The sequence below is a fragment of the Artemia sp. Qi Xiang Cuo genome, chromosome 1, assembly GCF_049724085.1.
Source record: "Artemia sp. Qi Xiang Cuo chromosome 1, ASM4972408v1, whole genome shotgun sequence".
Classification (NCBI taxonomy): domain Eukaryota; kingdom Metazoa; phylum Arthropoda; class Branchiopoda; order Anostraca; family Artemiidae; genus Artemia; species Artemia sp. Qi Xiang Cuo.
Genome location: NC_142794.1, coordinates 43471617 through 43494637, shown reverse-complemented (window position 1 = coordinate 43494637; position 23021 = coordinate 43471617). Strand labels below are relative to the sequence as shown.

The window sequence follows — 23021 nt, the reverse complement described above, 5'->3', positions numbered from 1 at the left end:
TACCACACAAGTACACAAGTGAGTAAACACACATAATACATAAGTACCAAAACTTCTTCCACCTACGGAAATTAAAAAGATAAAACTCAAATAAAATTCTCCAATTTTGAAAGCCGTATTTTCCATGGGGGGAGGGGTATTTTCTGGGGGGGGGTATTTACCGGGGAGGGAGTATTTTAAAAGGAGGGGGAATACCCCCACGGGTTTCAATGATATTTATGACTAATATAAAGTAGTGTTGCCTATGATATTGCTTATATATCCTTTTGAAAACCTGCATGCATACAGTTTTTTCGTTTAATTGAAACTCGTCCTAAAGGTCCCCTGAAAGTTCCACCTTAGTACCCTTCGCGTCATTAGTTATGGTAACTGCAGTGGTGGTATTAAAAGTATACTCATAGTGCCTTCTGCCTAGCTCAAAATCCCCCACAACTTACCCTTAAAGGTACATATTATATTGTCACCTTTTTAAAAGCCCACATGCTCATAGTTTGTTTAAATTTAGTTCAACATCCGCCTAAATATTCCTTAAAAGCTTCACCTTAATACCCTTAGCTTGCGCAGTAGCAGTATGCGCATAGCACCTTTGGTTTCTTCAGCGTCCCATTCAACACACGCTAAAAGTTTCAGCTTAATACCATCAACCGTTCCTGTACCGCCCCCCCCCCGCGCGGAAAAGAAGGCTTTCCAAATTTGAGAATTTTATTTAAGTTTTTTTTTATTTCCGTAGGGGGAAGGAGTTTTGATACTTCTATATTATGGGCCACTCACTCAAGTTTACGCTGTGTAAAACACGAGAATAAACCGGTTTCTTCTTTAGTTTTTTTCAGCTTAGCGCGAGACAAGACAAAGACAAGTGACAGAATATATGGGAAATATATAATTTGGGCTATATATTTGCACATAAGGGGGGGGGAAGGGGTAAAGTATTTGGACAGTTTAAAGTCAGTAAACAATTCTTTCTAGCTATATGGCCGCTAAAAAATTATGGAAGAATAGCGAGGGATCTGGAAATTTTTTTAACTATAAAAAAGAGTATCAGTGTAAATTAAATATAATGCTTCTTTTAAGTGTTTTTTCCAAGTGTTAAGTTTTTTTTTCAATGACGGTTTTTCCAAGTATTAAGTACTATCATTAGGTCAATGTAGTGTTTCATTTAAATGTTTTATGATGATCGCTGATCAAAGTTTTATGTTATTTGTGCCTCATTTATGTTATTTTACTGTGTTCATGGCCGTATATTTGGCTTTAAAATACATGTATCTATCTATCTATCTAATGTGCAGAATAATTGTACCAAACATATTTTCCATGTCGACCCACTATACTTTACCCCCACCCCCTAAAAGTGCAACTCTATAACCCGAATTTATTTCTAAAGTAACGAAGAAACTAGCAAAAAAAACCGGTGTGTTCTCGAATTTTACAAAGCGTAAACTTGAGCGAGTCGCGAATAAAACATAAGTACCAAAATTCCTTCCCCCTACGGAAATTAAAAAAATTAAACTCAAATAAAATTTTCAAATTTGGAAAGCCGTATTTTCCACGGGGGGTGGGGTAAACGCCTAGAACCCAATTTCGGATGATTAAGATGGCTTCTAAACATCACAGGGAAGGTGTCCAGTTTCAAATTAACCTAGTGCGACCTCGCAACTAGACAGTCTCGCGTAATGGTAAAAATTTAAACTGTTCTCGGCAATGCTCAAAAAGCCGCAACAGCTTAAACATGTTTCGAATTGACAAACACACAAAGATATGAAAGAAGCCTAAAAGGTAAAAGTATTTCTGAAGTCTCAACAAACTACAGGTTAAAGAACAATTATCTGGGTAAACTTCCCAGCGAAACACGGTAATGGCAAAAACCTCTAACGTGCCAGGGGAATGGAGACTGGCTTTACGATTTGCGAAAAAACATACTCCAACAAGATTTATTCAGGTTGGTTTGACACCTAACACTTTGGACAATTCCCTAAAACCATTAAGATAGACCAAAGTTCGTCGAATCTTTTTGAACATCTTAGTTGGTACGTAAGCTATTGTCACAAAAACATGCATACTAGTTAAATTACTGGGTTACTGGGCTTTAAAGACTTTCTAAAAGAACCGCCCCCCCCTGAATCTGCCACTGCTGTATGTTCCATGCAGAAATTTAGTGCTCACTTCATAGCTGCGGGACCTGAAGCATAGGATAACTTTGACGACTTCTGGTTTAGTGTGAGAAGCGTTCAGATGATGACGAAGTACTAAACATAAGTGAACTAGAGCATAGAAATGCCAGAAAAAAGAAAAGAAACAGGCATGGAAAGCAACTTAACAGCGCTAATAATCACGGGATTTACTATGTTGCCGCTGTCACAAAGAAAAAAATTGAGAAAATTATCGAGGCTTTGGACCGGGCCTCTTAACACCCTTCCGACTATACCATCAACCCTGGTTACTGCTACTATGAAGAAAAAAAAAAAAAAAATAAAATAAAATAAAAAAATAAAAAATAAGAAAATGAATAGTGGAGAGGGAAGGAATTAAGGAAGAAAGTTTTGTATTTTAAAAGAGTAATGTTTCAGCATTATTTTTGAGCTTGATAAAAACTTGGCTGATTGGAAACCTCCCCGTGTGCTTCGACACTTATATCGGTGAGTTGCTTTAACCACGCTCTATCAGAGATTTGAACTGTATAACTAAATAACGCAAATTTCAGAGGTTTTACTACTAAATCGGTTTGCATCACTGTCACTGTCAGAGGCCTCAACTTTGAGGTATCGCAAACAACCTCAACTTAGGCTGAGGTCTTAGGATATGTCATAACTATTTCATTTACTTTATTTCTATTTTCTTTCAATAGTCGTAATATCATCCTATTTGTGCATGTGTACTTCTCGTGTACAGTGTCTCAGTTCGTTCCCTCTCATTCCGTTTTCAGTGTTCCTTTTTTTCGGTTTTGTGACGGGTTTCCAACAAATAACAATAGTAACACCCTTGAATGGCGATTACAGCGAACGGTGAATTAGATAACTGCCTCAACATGGAAAATTTTTAGGCCCAAGTTGGATTTTGCTTTGATTTTACTTGCCCTCAACGAAGACCGGAAATTATTTAAACACCGTTATTTGGTGCCTTGACAATAATACAAGGTCACTGTTATTGACACAACCTTATTACCTTCATTATAGCTTAGTGCTCCATCTCTTTTTTCTTCCTCAATATAACTTGCATATGAGTTTGAGGATGTGGTTCGTTCAATAATGTCCATGTGTAGCAACTCCAGGTGATGATTTTCAGGCAGGCCCAATGTATTATTTTCTGGCACCGAAGACAAGTTATTTTCCATTTTCACGTCAACTGACCCATCAGTTGGGATATCGAGCCAATTGCCTGATTCATCTTCTGGATAGACACTACTGATTCGGCTAACATCCACATAAAAATATTTTTCATCCATGTCCTCGTCTTGACGTATTTCACTCTTGATTTCTTTGGCCTAGAACATGTATACTACAATTAGAAACAAAAATGTAAGTAAACACAGGCAGGATCGACGTTATTCCTAGACATACTCCAATTTAGGGGTTTAAAAATGTTAGCTGAAATCAGATGCTACAGAGAATATAAGCATACACGAGATAATTAAATTCTCGATCAAATTTAGACTTTTTTCACACAGAAACATTAACAACCTGCAGTAAGCGCAAACGATAGTTTTGGAAGATTTTATCCATTTTGTCACAATTTAATGCTTTTATCGGCTACATTGGGACCTTTCTACTACGCCGTTAAAAATGTCCATCTGTCTTGAAAGGAAGAGAAGGGAAGTTTCTGAAAACCTAACTTCATATTTTATTTTACTTATTTATAACCTAAACATGCAAAACAGTATAATGGTGGAATAATAATAATAAAATAGAAAAACTTAGAATCTACGGTATAATCAGCGAGACGATGGTCAGGAGACAAATGCGCACAAGCCGTACACAAATTTCTTATTCCGTAAATACTGCTTCAGAGTGAAATCCGAAACACCAAATTATTCACTAATCTGTCCAAATTCTATTCAGATTACCAATCTTAAGAATTGGGGAAAAATCTGAAGTATAAAGGACAGTAGTGACAAAAGGTGGAGCAGTTTGGCCAATCTTCGCATAAGCAGAACTGGATCTTTTAATAAATTTCGGCAACAGTTCGCTAAAACAAATTTTGAAGGGGAGCTAGAAATCGAAATACCAAGCCACCAAACAGAATCTACAAGAAGGATGGTGAAATTCTTGCAACAAATGGTAGTAACACTAGTACCGTTACAGAAGGAAAGCTCAGGTTTACCTACGATTAACAAAAGTCAATATCTAAAAATCAGCGGAAACGGTAGTAAACCATTTGGAAAAGACCACAATCAATAACCAAAAGCAGGTCGTCATGTGTAATATGTCATGTAATTTAAGTATAAATACCAGCTTCTTTTGTAGAGTAAGCACACTTTTTTTCTGCTCATAATCAATTTCTGTTTTAGTGTTCTGCACCTAATGGAGCTGTTCGGTAAGAGTAATTCTGTGCTTCTGTTGCATATTTTGTCCAATTGGTGTCATGAAAATGGCAGTTTGTGGATAAGAATCAACAAAGCTCTGTTTTGGAGATAGAAAAGAATGATGATTTTTATCCACCTTATACATTTTTCCTCAAAATCTTTCTTGGCAACCCTGATCATAGAGTCAATAATCTTTTGTAACAAGCAAACATCGGACAGTTTATGTTTTTGAAGATGATTTTAAAAAGTACAACATTTAGCCAAATTATTTAACAATTCAAATTGACCTGTGTTTATATATATATATATATATATATATATATATATATATATATATATATATATATATATATATATATATATATACAAATTTTCTCAGGCACGTAACTTTTGATAGGTGTTTAAAGATCATGTTAATCATGTTTAAAGATTACATAATAACTTATCAACATTAACTAAGACGCTGCAAAAAAAGACGGTGTCCAATCTTCCGTTTCGTAGTATAGGTTTCACATAGACTGTTTAGCTGACATAATTAGGTTCAGAACTTACTCATCTGAGCTAAAGTTATTGATAATTCACTAAATATCATTAATACAATCCGTACTTCAGTTGTAAATTACTTGACCAGAGAGTTACTGCAATGGTTTAATCGTTATTTTAGTTTGAATTTTAATTTGCAGGCAGTATAATGAATGATTCTGGTAAACAGAGACAGTCTGTTCTTTGTTGCAAACAGAGGATTATAAACTGTGATAACTTTTTTGATTAGTCATTTATAACTTTGCCTGATTAACAAAAGGGAATAAAAGGAGAAAAAAAGGAAATAATATATTAAATATAAGAAGTTATGGTAACATTTTTTTTTTATCTTGAGCGTCTTACTGCCCAAAGCCCTTATCCAACCGCTTGCACGTCAAGTCCTGATAAATCGTAAAAAGGCTTGGGGTAGATTTTATTACAATCCTGTGATACTAGATTTGACGATTGGCTGATCATAAAAATTCGTTTGTAAATAAAAATTCGTTTATACTCTCAAGAATGACCTCAGCTATGCGACGACCAGCATGGCAAATTTTCCACCTCTCAACCCGTTTTGGTTTCTATTTGCATAGTAGCGCCACAATTGAAATGTTAAAGACCCTTATTCCAGAATTTGACACTACAACACAGAAGAAGAGGCCTAAAAACAGCCTCCCAAGTTACAGTTCACAGCATTCAGTCTCACAGCATGTGTCATTACGGGTGGTTTTTCCATACGGTGGTTTGGGATAGTTGAAGTTTCGGGCACGAACACGGATATTTTTCACAGGGAAGGGGGGTACTCAATTTTGGAAAAATATCGGAAACAGAACTAATAAGAGAAATCATAATAATCTCAAGATCCCAAGGGATACTGGATGAGAAACTACCAGATGTACGTAACTGACAGCTTCAATATGGCTGATTTTTACACAACAATGGATAACTGATCAATTACAAGAAGTTCTGGACACCCATAATTTCAAGATTGAACTTGTCACCCTCTAATCTCAAGTTTTTTATGATTTCCTCCACAGTTCCAGGTGCTTTTTCTTTTGCTCCCTCCCCCCCCTGCAGAAATTAATTCGCAACTACGTGCCAGTAACGTTGTATATGATACGTTCACAAAAAAGAAAGAAACAAACACGCATTAAGTAATATATATATATATATATATATATATATATATATATATATATATATATATATATATATATATATATATATCTTGCATATATATATATCTTGCATGTTCGAGATTTCTAAGCTTCGAGTAACTTCTAAATATTTTGTAATCAAGTTCTTGCAAATATGTTGTGTATAGTCGATGCATGACCCCAAACAAAACACTGTGTTGGTCAAAGAAAAATTTAGAACATTATAATTTTACGCTGTAGATGCAAACCTAATCCACACAAATGAGTATCTTGAAAATCCTCCTAGTAAAAACACCGTTGGGTTGCAAAAAAAGAAGAAAAATCCTCACTATTTTTAAACATTCTTTAAATTCTACTTGTTTACAACTTTTTTTTTTGATACGTCTGCTCTGGGAAGAACCCCATCCAATCTAGAATCCTGATAAAAAAAACTTATATTCTGTAGCCCTGTTTAACACAAGCCTTGGTCTCTTAAAATCATTTCTAGATTTCGTGCATGTTTTTTTTTTTTTTTTTTTTTTTCGACTGTTCATTACAGGAAATTACATTTCTGTATTAGCAAATAACAAGTTAAAATTTTATCTGGACATTGACTGGCTTGTTCAAACAGAAAGGAAGCTCAGGATACCCAGTCCACCTTCAATATTCGCTTTGACCAGTACTTCGATTTGGCTTTGATCCATCTTCAGTAATCACTTCTAAGTTGGACAATCAAATGTAGCTTCGAAAGTGCAAAGTTTCTTCGTGAGGGTAGAATTTCGGTCATTAGAAAGACTCAGCATTCTTTCCATTATAAGTATCCCAAAATAATTTGAAAGCAAACCGATTTGTGATTGAATCGCAACACGTGAAGAAGGATGAAGTAAAAGTAGGTCTTCTGCTGCGTTGTACTGATAATATTGAAAGAACTAACAAATAACATATTCCAATTGAAAAACTTATGTTTAAAATGTAAACACACCTATATGGCTAACGCTATGAAAAGAATAAAAAAACATATAGTGGCGTCTCGCTGCTTAAAGGCCATAGAAAGCTAGATCAAGGTAAAGCATTCTTTCTAACAAAAATTGATCCCATGATTTTCAGAGTTATCTCCATCTTATTATCATTGTTCATTCCTGTCAAACAAATGAAGCAGAGATAATCAGCATTTTGTTATGAGGCGGAGGGGACTCTGGAAGGGGGGAAGAGCTTTCGTTCGGAATTCATTAGACATCGGCCTTTTTTCTCAGACGTCAGGGAGGGAATTAAAAATTAGTACTACTTCACCTGGTCAAAACAATGAAAAAAGTAATAAAAAAAAGGGTTTAAGAGGTTTTATCTGAAATTCCTCAACAGAGCATAAAAAAAATTAAGGTGCATCGCCGATCAAGTCAATGGCTAGGAAAAGCACAAGTACAAAAAGATAGAAGTGCCAATGCACTGGCAAGTAAAAGGAAATAAAAGAACAATATTACAAATGCATTAGAATACACTTCCACAAAAAAAAACCTTTCATTAAGGAAAATTTGAACGATTGATCATTTTTGACGAAGGTTAGATAATACTGATAATTTTTGTTCTGACGGATGCGCTTGAATTTTTATGAATTCGTTCGGGAGTCAAATATTCTTAGTTCCCAATATGCTTTAATTTAACATTTGTTTGCTAAAGAAGATGACTCGAGCAATAGAGACATCTCAATGATTGGCCTAATGGGAAGTTAATGTAGTTTAGGCCGTATTCAGGGGGAGGGGGCGGGGGTACCGCCCCCCCCCCCTAAAAAAGGTCATCCGACTCATAAAAAAGTAACAAAAATCATGGATATGCCCTTGGATATTAGACTTGATGCTTGCTTTGACAACAACTCGAAACAGTACTTTTGGAGTTCGAGACTTCCTGCAAAATATACCTAAAAAACAGTCATTTAAAATGTGACAAATGCTTTTCAGTTACCTTTATCATAGACTACAAATATAATTCTAGGCATACAGTCCAGTTTTGGTTTGGACTGCGAAATATTTTGCTAGCCAAGTTCTCAGAAAACTATAAAATCTACGGCAACAAAGTATAAATAAAAGAGCTTTAATTCAGAAAACAAAGCTAAACAGACTACAATCCCTAAAAATTATAACGAGGAACTCGATTTACAGTGGGTGGCAAAATCTCAAATACACAATGGTAAGGATGAAAATGAGTCAAAACAAGTATTTATCGCAATTCTACCGACTACTTAAAATAAACAGGTAAAAGGTATATGGCGCTTGACTAGTTCTTGCTAATTTTATGGCACTGTATTTGGCTCCAATTTTACGGCTCTTATAGCACTCGGTGCCAGAGTTTAAATTCCGATTTCTTAATTAAATTAGACAAAATGAAGTGTCCACTCCACTCGGGGCATATAAGCCGATCTTGTGCTACATTAGGTTAACTTGGTGTTCTTCATCAGTCTTTCGGCTCATGTTCCAGGTCTTTTATTTCATCTTCTAAAGACATATTAGCCAAAGTCAAGCTTTGGCATCGTAAATTTCACGACGCGGAAAAGCAAGGCTTATTCTTAAGACTATCAAAAGTAATCTTTCAATCTCGGAAATTCTTCTTTAGAAATTCTTTTCATATCTTGTTGGAACTGAAACATTTCGTATGCTTGCAGATGCTTCCGCTAAAACGAAAAAATTAAAATGAGGCAAAAAGACTAGTAGCAAAAGTAAACACTTATATTATATACATCCAGCGTACTTAAATAACACACATTTTGCCAGTGAGACAAAGCAAATCAAAATCATCATCGCTTTCCCTTCGATCCCCCGCTTTTTGTTAGAAAATTCAATATTCCTGTATCCATTGTTTACTCGATTATCGATACCAAATCTTGGTCTTAGGTACTAACTCAGCAATTGATTCCTTGCGTTCTTAAATGCTAGCATCTTACTCAATTATTCAAGGGGACCCTTCTTTGATGTAGATGCTCACCCAGAAAATTGTTGAAGAGTTTGTTATGTTTTAAAGTCTTTTCTTTGCGTTTAGTATTTTATTTTTTGATTATGCTTCGTCTTTTTCTTTCCCTGCAATACGGTTTTTGTCATACACAGCTGTATGACAGCTTTTATCATACAGTTATCATAAATCCCAACACAGTCCCATTATAATACGATTTTTCGCTCAATAGCAGTTTTTACCGAATCCTTTTTCCGACATCTTTTCTTTAATAGAAAATCGAATGCAAGAATTTTTGTTTGCAAAACTGGTTAAAACTTCAGCGTAGCTTAAGCTGATTCATTCCTAAAATAATTCAACTCAATGCCCTAAGCTAGGATATAGCTGATATGCCGAAGTAACTGCGAAGAGATAATACCATTCCGTCATTGAAAATGAAAAGGAAAAGAATAGAATAGAGCTAATTTCTTGCATGAACTTATTTCAATGTATTAAACACAAAAACATATTTGATATTTCGGTTGCATAAACAACAATCGTCATCAGCATATACAAAACATCACATCAAGGTTTAAGAACAAAATTACCATGGAATAAATATACAAACAGTTTGACGTGCCGGTATACGAGGAAGGAGGTCAGAGGGAAATATCCTCCTCCGAGATAAATTGCGGCCCAAATGTGCCTCAGTTCAGTAGCTCCATCCCGTTCCCAGGATAGCCCCCAAATACTTTCTAAAATTTTGACAGCTACGCATGAATACAATTTGGAGCTCAGTCTTTCCCGTAGTAAAAACTCAAGAGAAACAAAAGAGTAAATAGAGCCATTTAAATTGCATTTTCATGCCTTTGTTTTCCTCCTAGTAGCACACAATTTTCTAACAGCAAATGTTTTTTTATTTCCTTTTTTAACGCTAAAACATACAATAACAAGCAGGAGTTTTCTGGCATGTGGCCTAATACAATATAATTGCTTTTTACAGTGTAAGAGATAGAGAAGAGGAAAAAAGAAAACAAACGATATTTTTGTTAAAAATGAAGAAAAAACAATAGCCCGAAATGAAAATGTGGTAGCACCGACAGATACTGAATGTCTGGACTAAATATGAACAGGAAATTAAATATATATAAAAGAGGTAAAAAATTATCAGCTATTAGTTGTTGAGCTATTAGTGCCGCAAGAACCGATATTGAAGAATTTCAATGGAGAATATGGCCTTGACGTCTCCCAATAATAAAAAAACTGGCTTGTGCTTGGTTAACTTTTATATTTACGAGCCTTATTCGGGCTTCAATCTTATTCGGTCGGTACTTATTAGTGGTTACCAGCAACACCATTTAAAACTCGGCTAGGCGAAAAAATAATCGAAAAGCTTTTAAACTTACAAATCTTGCTTAAGCTCAAGCTTGCGTCTTCTGATAGAGCCCAAGCAATATGCTTGCACCAATCTGATGACAGGAGGGTGCGTTTTCAAGCTATTAGGGAGCGGCAACAGGCAATCTATACTCAGGTTTCGCTGAATTAGACCCTCCTTTTTAAGCCTTTGGTATCGAAAGATTGCTAAAAACTCAAGCCAACTGTAGAAAAACGTGGGCTAAAGACTATCTTTTCTGAAGGTTCAAGCCAACACACCTACATCATCTTTTTTTGAAAGGGAGAATTCATTTTTACTCAAAAAATTTGGATGGAAACTTATCGTTGCTGCTACAACTTCAGGTGAACTATGATAATCAAAATCAGAATTACCCACCCCGGAAAAAGAATTAAGTCTATGGTAGTCCGGAATACAAGAGACCATTTCACAATTTGCGTAGATTTATTGTTCACTAAACTATTGTTTGTATGAAAACTTGAGTTGACATTACTACATGCCATTTACATCACGTTTCTGCCGAAAAACTAAGTAAATAAAAAGTAATAAAATATAAGTAAATAAACACAAAATTCAAAAAAAAATATTTCATAAACATACTTACTAATGTTTGTTTAGTCCACAAAAAGCCTTAAACAATTAATAAGAATATTTCTTACAATCTAACAATTTTCGATAAACACAAGAAAGCTGAGGCGCTAATTCTTTTGATGTTTGGGCGGTTAATATCATGCGCATCAACATTTTCAGTATTATTGGGAAAAACATGATTGCACAAAAAACTTTTTTCAGTATTTCTAAAAAATTAAAAAAAAAATAATTATTTTATTCATTTAGAATTAGACGACTACAAACAGATTACCTAATATTTGATTTAACAAAGTTATCCTTTTTAAAAGCAGTTAAAGCCTTTAATTATGGTTCTATTCTGAAGAGCTAAACAACCTAATTTCCGATTATGTCCATTTGTTTGGATTGCCTTATACTGGGCATATTTTAGCATTACTACCACGTTTGAGGTATTTTGTCAGAATTTGAAGGAATACGTACCATGACGAAAAATGGGCCAAAATCAAACATTAACTTTGCTAAGAAAGTTTCAAACAATATTAGCAACTTTAAAAAAAAAACACCAGAACTGATATATTTCCAAAAAGCTAAGAATGAATTCTTTTTAATAATTAATTTATAAGCTTCGAATAGTATGCCAATGTAAGGCTGCAATTGTCAATGGATCCTTTTCCCATGAACGTCCTTACAACTGCCTTTGTTAGTCTATTTTTAGAGTTGATTAGTTTTGGAATAAATTGGGTAACAGCCGAAATAGAATAACCGTTTGTAAAGTGGAATAACCAATGTCCATTCTAATCCCTTCATTATGATTGTTAATTTTGATCCTTCACCATGACAAAAAAATATATTACAAGCTGTTTCAAAAGCCCCCATGCCAAGCGACAAACCTTTAAGCTTTAACACATAAGTATACTCCTCAAAGGGTGGCGGATGAGGCTTTATGAGCAGAAGCCTACCTCCAAACACCAACCGCATACAATAAAATTTTCCTAAATATTAAAAGGAAAACTAGCTTTTATTCTAATCTTAATATTACTTGTTCTCTTGAAAAAATAGAGATTAAGTCATGAGTTTGCTACGATAAACATATGTATTTATTTAATGTTCATGCTCACAAAGATAGCAAAAGCATAAAACACCATGTGCCCTCCAGAGTATATAATCGGCTTCTCCCTTGCCTACATATACTTGATTACATATTATTTTACTTACTCCCTTATTATTTTACTCCCTATTACTTTACTTACTTTGCTTACACTACTTTACATACTTTGCTTACACTACTTACTCTCTTTCTTACATATGCTTACATATTTGTCAGGTCAATTCTGAAGAACAGGAGCCAATCATTAAGAAAGATGATCATCAAGATATTCATAGTTTTTCACTTCAGAATGGTGATTGAAAACACAGTATTATTTACGTTTAGGGTACGAGTATTGACGGGCAGAACTTCACCTCCCCATCCCCACACTGGTTCAAAAGAGTCACAAATTTTCGTTGAAAAAAAAAAAAAAGAAACTGCTCAAGAACCCACTTTTCAAATCTTGATACCCCCGGGACCAGTCCCATGTGCAGTTTCTTAGACCAAATATATCAAAAGATACTTTACAGATAAAACATTCACAATGTCATATAACAGTTTTTCTGTATTATTGTTGTGTTTGAATCATGTCGGATTTGTTTAAAAGCAGCAACAGTAGCTTTTCAGGTATGAGCTTCTATTGTTTTCTTTATTTGTGAGGCATTTACATTTTTTTCTAATCTTTTAATGTCATGTTCTAGTATAATTTAACTTTTTAGTTTGTTTCTCCTTTCTTCGTTGATCAAAGCTTTCAGAGGTGAAGCTGAAACATTTGGACTTTTATTAGTATGTGTATATTTTTTACCCATATTTATATGTTTCCGTATCATTTTGATTAACAATCACCGGACCCTCTACCTAAATTTTCAGATCTTCATGAATGAAAAATATTTGAAAAAAGATTAAGAAAAGATAGTTTCTTGAAAAATACTAACTTACCTTGAGATGCTTGTGGAAATTTGTAGTGGCTTTCGATGAGCCTTTTATCAGTTTATTAGGACAGTTTTGACATGTTGCTAAGACATAACCACTGTGCGGATCATGCTCGAGCACACTGAAGAATTTTCCATCCAATATTGCCGGAAATCGCATATTCAAAAGATCAGGAAGCTGAATATCTGCGACCCCATTCTCTGTATTCAATCGCACGGAACTATCATCAAGCTATGAAAGAACGCTCTTAAGGGCTGATAAAAATCATCTACTCATGAATGAATAAACCCCAAAGAGGATAGGACAAATGCTGAACAAGTTCTGAAGATAAGCAATGAAAAAAAAAAAAAAAAAAAAAAAAAAAAATATCCATGTTAGCAAAACCTTACAAAAACCATTTGAAAGGGCAATAAAGTAGAATTACGATAAAATCAATTTATAAAGAGAATTAAGGTATGAGCAATCATTCTCAAATTAGTAGACAAAAATCAATGTTATTTTATTGCAGGCTACGAGAAAAGAATGTATATTGAGGTAAATGTCAATGCAGCAGATCATAATTCTCACATAATGGACAGATCGTCGTCAAATGCGTTAGACCCAATCATACAGTGTTAAATTAATCGGTTTTAATCACATATGAAATCATTACATCTCTTAATAAGTGAAGTATTTGAAAAAAAAAAGAAGAAAAAAAATAGAGCCCATTTTTTGGTGACTAATAAGGCATTTTTCTTATGGACATCAATAATTACTATCAATTTAATTAAATCTTGTACAAGGATCAAGCACCTCAAGAAATTTGACAGTCAAACTTTCTTCTAAAAAAGAGCTTCGTTTACATCTAATATTAATAATATTAAGAACACGGCCAAGTTCATGGTATTATGTATAGATGGCGTTGACTTCTTCTGATTTCTGGATAAACTCAAAGCTCTTAAGCAAACATATAAAGTTCTAAGCCAGTCAGGTTTCGTTTGAGACGGGTACTTTGATGACAGTTCTAAGAGTACAGCGGAAATGATGTAGAATACATGTCTTATTTTTGCTGCATAACAAAAAGCTACTTTCAGCAAAATCCACTTGTCATCTGTACACAAAATCAATTGAAATTCAGAATTCTCTCATCTAATTATCCGAGGGTCCCAATTTTTCGCATTGAGATAACTCGAATAAACTTGCGTACTTGGAAATTAGTACGAGCGATCGGAGACAGGGGTATATATATATATATATATATATATATATATATATATATATATATATATATATATATATATATATATATATTTGTGTGTTCCGAAGCAGAAATTCGTATACAATTGAAAAACATGATTGGCATAAAAACTAACTATTTTGCGGGCTTGTTTGGCAGTCAAAAATCCCTCTTTTCTGTCGCCTTACTTAGCTCACTGCAGTCGGTTGCTCATCCTTCCGCCCTTACTTTCAATGTCCCCTCTTATCGATCGAGCAGTATTTTTTTTTCTCCTTTAACTCGCTAGAGTTGGCAGCAGGCCTTCAAACTTCACGGTGTTTGGACCTCCTATATATATACAGAGAGGTTTGGAAGCAAAGCTCCATATACAATCGAAAAAGAAGACTGATATACAAAATAATATAAATCAGTTTTTCGGAGGTCTATTGGCTAGCAAAAATCACGTTTTTTTTTATCGCCTCTCATGCTGCAGTCGGGTGGGACTCGGGCCTTCATTTTACTATATTGGGAGTCGGCACTGCTTTGTATATACAGAAATTCTTAAGAAAAACTAAAAGTACGTTTGACATAAGAAAGCATAATTAAATAAAGTCGGCAAAGTAGAACAACAGAAGAAGACATCTGAAATACATTACTGCACTTTAACATACAAAACTGTGTATCCTTTATAAAGACTCTTTTGTGATGGTGACGATTTATCTCTCGTTCTGGCAAAACTTTTGGTGCACACATCCTCTAAATGACAGAGCTTATAAACAATAATGTTCGGATATCATTCACCCTTTTACTCCGCTAAACTATCAAACTGATAAAATTTAGATTTTTATTATAAACTTTTCGGCGAAACTTTTGGCGCATTTTTTTCCCGGTTGCTATAGCCAATTTTATTCATAAATTTATATAATATTAGGACTAAATTATGTTTGAGACTGTTTATGATGTTAATGATCATGAAACTGGAATTTGCACAATTTTCTCTAAAAATTGGAACTGGCATGCACCAGGGTCCCATCTCAACCTAGTTTGATAAAAGTAATCATAGGCAGCGCGCTAGCGCTGCCTAAGTAAAGAACGGTGTGGGCAAAATGTTTTTTTTGTTTTTTTTTTCTCCATACCCGGGCACTTCGTATCGAAGGAGTTGTCGTAAAAACTTCGAAAAAAAGCTCATTCGATTGGAAATTGGAGTGGCTAGTGCCCTTTTTAATAGTCGAAAGTGAATAGAGGGCAACTAGCCCCCCTCCCACGCCCATCAGTCCCCCAAACACCACCAATCAAAAATTAGAGATAGCTATTTTGTCGAGCGTAGTGGATTTCCAGATCGGAAATATCTTTTTGAGGAGGACACTCCTCCAAAACCCTCGGGGCAAGGGTTTTAAGTTATGCCCTGAGGGCATACAAGAACGGCGTTGGCACAATGTACTATGTATTATTTTTTTTTCCTTTAGAGCAGGGTACTTCATATGGAAGGGGCTGTCGTAGAAACTTCAAAAGGGGCTCATTCTATTGGAAATTGAGAGTTCTAGTGCACTTTTTAATAGTCGAGTGATTGGAGGAAAACTAGGCCCCCCCATGCCCATCATTCCCCCAAACACATCCAATCAAAATTTTGAGATAGCCATTTTGTTCAGCGTAGTTGATTTCCAGGTAAAAAATGTTTTTGAGGAGGAAACTCCCCCACAACCCTCAGGGCAAGGGTTTTAAGTTATGTCCTGGGGGCATATAAGGTTTTATAGAAGGCTTTGTCGTAGGAACATCAAAAAAGGCTCATTCGATTGGAAATTCAAAGGGATAGTGCCATTTTTAATAATCGAAAGTTATTGGAGGGCAACGAGCCCCCCCCCACGTCCATTATTTCCCCAAATACGTCCAATAAAAAAGTATAGAGAACCATTCGATTCAGCAGAGATAGTTTCCACATGGAAAATATCTTTATTAGAAGGAGCATCCCCCACAACCCTTTTGATAAGGGTTTTAAATTATGCCCTGGGGGCATATAAGAACAAGATCGCCACGGTATACCATGTATGATTTTTTCCTTTTAGAGCAGGGCACTTCATATGGAAGGGGTAGTCGTAGAAACTTCAAAAGGGGCTCATTCGATAGGAAATCGTGAGTTCTAGTGCCCTTTATAATAGTCGAAACTGATTGGAGGGCAACTAGCCCCCCCACGCCCATCATTCCCCCAAACACATCCAATCAAAATTTTGAGATAGCGATTTTGTTCTGCGTAGTTGATTTTCATATAGAAAATATATTTTTAAGGAGGACACTCCCCCACAACCCTCAGGGCAAGGGTTTTAAGCTATAGCCTTGGGGCATATAAGGTTTTTATAGAAGGCGTTGTTGTAGAAACTTCAAAACAGGCTCATTCGATTGGAAATTCAAAGGGCTAGTGCCCTTTTTAATAGTCGAAAGTGATTGGAGGGCAGCTAGCCCCCCCCCCATGCCCCGCATTCCCCCAAACACATCCAATCACAATTTTGGGATAGCCATTTCGTTCAGCGTAAGCTAGTTGATTTCCAGATAGAAAATCTCTCTCCCGTTTTAAAAGAAACTTTTACCATCCTTTCGTTAGCATCATTGTTCGTATTAATGCAATGAAGAGTTTTTTTTTTGTCATGTATTTGAATTTTCAATGTGTGTTTGTATCCTTCTTTTTCTTCTTTTTTTTCTTTTTGTTTTCTTTAGTGATTACTCCGTCTTCTGTACCTTTTTTTGGCGGGCAATAAATGAATAATAATAATAAGTTTTTGAGGAGGATACTCCCCCGCAACCCTCAGGGCAAAGGTTTAAAGTTATGCCCTGGGGGCACATAAGGTTTTTTTATAGAAGGCGTTGTCTCAGAAACTTCAAAACAGGCTCATTCGATTGAAAATTCAAAGGGCTAGTGCCCTTTTTAATAGTCGAAAGTGATTGGAGGGCGACTAGCCCCCCCCCTCCAAGCCCATCATTCCCCCAAACACATCCAATCAAAATTTTGAGAAAGCCATTTTATTCAGCATACTTGATTTCCAGATAGAAAATATGTTTTTGAGGAGGACCCTCCCCCAAAACCCTCAGGGCAAAGGTTTTACAGCTATGCCCTGGGGGCATATAAGGTTATTATAGAAGGCATTGTCGTAGAAACTTCAAAACAGATTCATTCGATTGGGAATTTAAAGGGCTAGTGCCCTTCTTAATAGTTGAGTGATTAAAGGGCCACTAGCCACCCCCCCACCCATCATTCCCCAAAACACGTCCAATCAGAATTTTGAGATAGCCCTTTTGTTCAGCGTAGGCTAATAGATTTCCTGATAGAAAATATATTTTTTAGGAGGATACTCCCCCACAACCCTCAGGGCAAGGGTTTTGAGTTATGCCCTGGGGGCATAAGGTTTTTATAGAAGGCGTTGTCGTAGAAATTTTAAAAAAGGCTCATTAGATTTGATATTCAAAGGGTTAGTGCCCTTCTTAATAGTCAAAAGTGATTGGAGGGCAACTAGCCCCCCCCCCAACGCCCATCATTCCCCCAAACACATCCAATCAAAATTTTATATAGCCATTTTGTTCAGCGTAGCTGGTTTCAAGATAGAAAATATGCTTTTGGGGAGGACACTCCCCAACAACCCTCGGGGCAAGGGTTTTAAGTTATGTCCTGGGGTATATAAGGTTTTTACAGAAGGCGTTGTCATAGAATTCAAAAGGGGCTCATTTGATTGCAAATTCAAAGGGCTGGTGCCCTTTTTAATAGTCGAAAGTGATTGGTGGGTAACCAGCATCCCCCCCCCCCGCGCCCATCCTTCCCCCAAACACATCCAATCAAAATTTTGATAAAGCCATTTTGTTCAGCGTAGTTGAGATCTAGATAGAAAATATGTTTTTGAGGAGGACACTCCCCCAAAACCCTCAGGGCAAGGGTTTTAAGTTATGCTCTGGGGGCATATAAGGTTTTTATAGAAGGCGTTGTCGTAGAAACTTCAAAACAGGCTCATTCGATTGGAAATTCAAAGGACTAGTCCCTTTTTAATAGTCGAAAATGATCGAAGGGCAACTAGCCCCCTCTCCCCCACGCCCATCATTCCCCCAAACACATCCAATCAAAATTTTGAGATAGCCATTTTGTTCAGCGTAGGCTGAACATATTTTCAGCGATAGAGAATATATTTTTGAGGAGGCCACTCCCCCGCAACCCTCAGGGCAAAGGTTTTAAGCTATGGCCTGGGGCATATAAAGTTTTTATAGAAGGCGTTGTCGTAGAAACTTCAAAACAGGCTCATTCGATTAGAAATTCAAAGGGCTAGTGCCCTTTTTAATAGTCGAAAGTGATTGGGGGGCACCTAGCCCCCCCCCCCGCGCCCATCATTCCCCCAAACACATCCAATCAAAATTTTGATATAGCCATTTTGTTCAGCGTAGCTGGTTTCCAGATAGAAAATATATTTTTGGGGAGGACACTCCCCAGCAACCCTCGGGGCAAGGATTTTAAGTTATGTCCTGGGGTATATAAGGTTTTTATAGAAGGCGTTGTCGTAGAAACTTCAAAAGGGGCTCATTTGATTGCAAATTCAAAGGGCTAGTGCCCTTTTTAATAGTAAAAAGTGATTGGAGGGCAACTAGCCCCCCCCCCGCGCCCATCCTTCCCCAAACACATCCAATCAAAATTTTGATATAGCCATTTTGTTCAGCGGAGTTGAGATCCAGATAGAAAATATATTTTTGAGGAGGACACTCCCCCATAACCCTTAGGGTAAAGGTAAAGGTAAATAACCCTTAGGGCAAGGGTTTTAAGTTATGCTCTGGGGGCATATAAGGTTTTTATAGAAGAAGTTGTCTTAGAAACCTCAAAACAGGTTCATTCGATTGGAAATTCAAAGGGCTAGTGCCCTTTTTAATAGTCGAAAGTGATTGGAGGGCACCTACCCCCCCCCCCTCACGCCCATCATTCGCCCAAACACATCCGATCAAAATGTTGAGATAGCCATTTTGTTCAGCGTAGGCTGAATATATTTTCAGTGATAGAAAATATGTTTTTGAGGAGGCCACTCCCCCGCAACCCTCAGGGCAAAGGTTTTAAGTTATGACCTGGGGCATATACAGTTTTTATAGAAGGCGTTGTCGTAGAAACTTCAAAACAGGCTCATTCGATTAGAAATTCAAAGGGCTAGTGCCCTTTTTAATGGTCGAAAGTGTTTGGGGGGAAACTAGCCCCCCCCCCTCGCCCATCATTCCCCCAAACACATCCCATAAAAATTTTGAGATAGCCATTTTGTTCAGCGTAGTTGATTTCCAGATAAAAAATATGTTTTTGAGGAGGATACTCATCCACAGCCCTCAGGGCAAGGGTTTTAATTTATGCCCTGGGGGCACATGAGGTTTTTTATAGCAGGCGTTGTCGTAGAAAATTCTAAAAAGGACTCATTCGATTTGAAATTCAAAGGGCTAGTGCCCTTTTTAATAGTCGAAAGTGATTAGTAATATTTTTTGTTGTTGTTGTTTAGACCATTTAGGGCACTTCGTATCGAAGGAGTTGTCATGGGAACTTCGAAAGGGATTCATTCGATTGAAAATAAAAAGGGCTCATGCCCTTTTTCATAGTCGAAAAAGATTGGAGGGGAACTAATCCCCCTTCAGTCCCCCCCTCCCACGCCCACCCTCCCATTTACCCATTATGTTTAAAAACTAAATCTTGCCTTAAGATTAAATCAAAATGCACTGTGATAACACTAATTTCCAATAAGGCATCTCAGCAGTATCTCAGCAGTTCCCAAGAATGACTGAGGGCATTATGTTCACACTTTCGAGGCTACTTCTGCTCTTAGAATTTAACCAAATCAAAATAGCAAAAGTGTATCCAAGCTATCAATATAAAATTTGCACTTTACTGAAATAATAAAAATGAATGTGCATTGTCAGTTTAATATACATAGACTAATATTTAGTAATAAAAATGTTAATATTATTTCATTTATTTAAGTTATAAAATTAAAAACATTTATAATTTTTTCAGTAAAGTGCAAATTTTGTTCTGGCCTTGGGAAGGCATAGGGGTTTGGCGCCTAACAGATGTTAATTACTGCTCGTTTTGAGTTTGACTCGGTTATTATTGTAATTTCTGTTCGTTTTGGGTTTCATTTATTTGTCGATGCTGATTTGTGGTAGTTTCACGCTTGGTAGATTATTTGATATTATTTTTGCTCATTTTTGGTTCAATGGAGCTCTTTACTTTTCTTTGAAAAATTTATTTTGTGGAAAGTTTTTTTTATTAATAATTGTAAACAAAGAGCTGCCTTCATTTAAAATAAATCAAATATAAAAAAGGAAGATTTTTAAACAATTCACACAAATGAACAAAACAGCTTTGTATATAAACTCAAATGTGCAACTCACTCTAAGTTTGAAATTTGAATTTTAAAGCTACAAAGACCTTGGAATATTTTTTGAAAAAAGATGACCCTAAAAAAAAAAAGGCGTAACCAAGATATAAATCAATAAAGCTGTGACATTCTGTATATCAGATAGGCCTAAAGAAGAATTTTTGGCCCCCTGTCTAAAAACGAATACAAGATTTTCCCATTTTTCTTGTGAGAAACGAACAGGGATACGTATTCATTTTTATTATAAGGGGCGATCGTCTCCAAACAATAGCCATAGGTAATTGATAGAGGGTTGGCTCAAATAATTCTTGAGTTTTAGGGTCCTTTTTAGGTAAAAAAAAAGAGAGATGGCAGTGTTATTTTCTGCTCTTGTCTTCCACGCAAAAAAAGAAAGAATATGCTTCCATCAGGTAGAAAGTTTTAAGATGGACTATGACTTTAATACTTTTTTTAATGATCTTAGGAGCACAATTGGCGTCAAATTTCTTCCCCGAACACAAAAGAAGATTATATGAAAGCAACTGCTTTTATAGACTAAACTTGAAACTTGATTTACACGAGTAGATGTTTTAGCATATTCTTGAATGTCGACTTTTAAAAGGAAAGAACATTGGGGAAATGTTTCTAAGAAGGAATTTGATTGGAGCGTGGTGAATACGAATAGAATCTTAAAATGGATTTTTGTCCTAATTATAGTGAGATATCTTTCGTCCATCTAGTGAGGGGGGAAGGCTTACAACCCAGTCCCTCATCATTTAACGGAATTTATATAGGGTAGGGTTAAGAATGGCTACGAAGGGGGGGAGTGCAGTCCCTCCCTTACCATGAAAAGTCCTAATTGTAAAATAAAACATTATGGTTACATACTTACCCGTAGACTAGAGGAGGGAGATCCCAATATCTAGAATGGTCCGAGATTGCCACTATTAGAAATTCAAAAAGTCTTTGCCTGAAAATTTAATTTTTACAATACAATTTACGCCCCCAGCAAAACTTTCGTAAACTACATCTAGGTAAGATAGTATCAAACCGATGTTCGAGGAAAACTGATAAACGGCTAAAAAAACATGACTTTTATGACTATTGCGATTTTTCATTAGTGCAACATATGTGCACTTGAATAGCCTGTCTTTTCCCGCCGTTTTGTACAAATGATGAAAATGCCATCAGAAACAATTTATACGACAGCCACTCAATTTGTAAACCATTGGATAATATGCTCTTTTGTTGAAGCACACTACCGTGGACTGATGATTTTCGTTCTAAACATATTATCACTCACTAGATGATTTTCTTACTACAGAAAAGAGCAAAAAAAAAAAGACAAGAGATTTACCTAATTACCACATATTAAAATACATGGCGAGATCAGCCACCCTCTTGACCCCTAACCCTTGCGCTAAATTTTAGACTATGTTTTAGTGAAGACGAATGTACAACAAGTGAAATGTTTAACCTAAAACCTAATTCATTTTCAACTACAATGAAAGTCGTAGGCATTGCAACGCAATAGACACGCAATTCAGCACATTCACTCTCGAACACAGTATATAAATTATAGGCAGTATGATCTTTCCCTATCTCACCCATTATAAAAACCCGGACCGAGGTGCGAGTGCTCCAGTCTGTGTTGCCACTTATACCGCATATTGCGGTGTAATACCGCAATTTTGAGGGAAATACCACACGATTTTTTCATGATACCGCATAACGCGATTAAACCGCGAAATGGTTATACCGCGATTATATCTTATTTATATCGAGTAATGCCATCGTAAAGGGAAAGGGGCAAATTTTTGCTCTCAACTTCTAATGTTAGACAGTAGGCCGCGGCGAAACAAGCTCGGAATTCAGACTAATAAAGAATTTTGGACAAAGAAATTTGGATGACTTGGTTATAGCAGTGTATTGGCGCTGTATTCTTGCAACGAAAGCATTTGCAAGATGCGTTGTTAGACAACATTTTGAAAATTATGCAGTACTCTTTTTCATTGCCTATGTCAAATATCATTGCTGAGCGCCTTTTCAGTGTTTTAATGGAAGTCAAAACTAAAAGGCCAAATTGTCTTAGTTGAATAGCTCTTTGGTCGAAATCAATAGTCGAATGCGGCCTGAAACGTTAGTTTAAAGCACAGTATAAGGTGCGAGTGCTCCAGAGAACGTAGAAACATAAGCGACATTAGATCTTTTCACGGGTAGAAAAGTCAGATTTCTCTTGAATGCGAAACTTGGCTTCAACGTTGGAACACTAAATTTTGAAGAAACTAATTTTAAATTAATTTATTCCAATACATATATGAAAATCGGTAATTAGTAGTGCAATGTTATTATTAGATGTTTTTAGGAATTCAAAGTAGGTTTCGAAGTCTTGGTTTCAAA

General features: G+C 36.0%; 1 protein-coding gene and 1 long non-coding RNA gene across 5 annotated transcripts in view; both read right to left on the bottom strand.

The window, feature by feature from the left end:
* The window catches only part of LOC148956345 (hrp65 protein-like), a 171266-nt gene that overhangs the window by 53932 nt on the left and 94313 nt on the right, over positions 1-23021 (bottom strand). For all 4 annotated transcript variants that reach the window (XM_089105892.1, XM_089105969.1, XM_089106028.1 and 1 more), the window contains exon 10: positions 3160-3478. In XM_089105892.1, the coding sequence (XP_088962018.1) occupies positions 3160-3478 (319 nt within the window). The remainder of the gene's footprint in view (positions 1-3159; positions 3479-23021) is intronic.
* Positions 7993-13376, bottom strand: LOC148956346 (uncharacterized). The gene is made up of 2 exons (XR_016143465.1): positions 13080-13376; positions 7993-8836 (listed from the first exon to the last, which is right to left on the bottom strand). It is a non-coding gene; the product is annotated as an uncharacterized LOC148956346 (long non-coding RNA).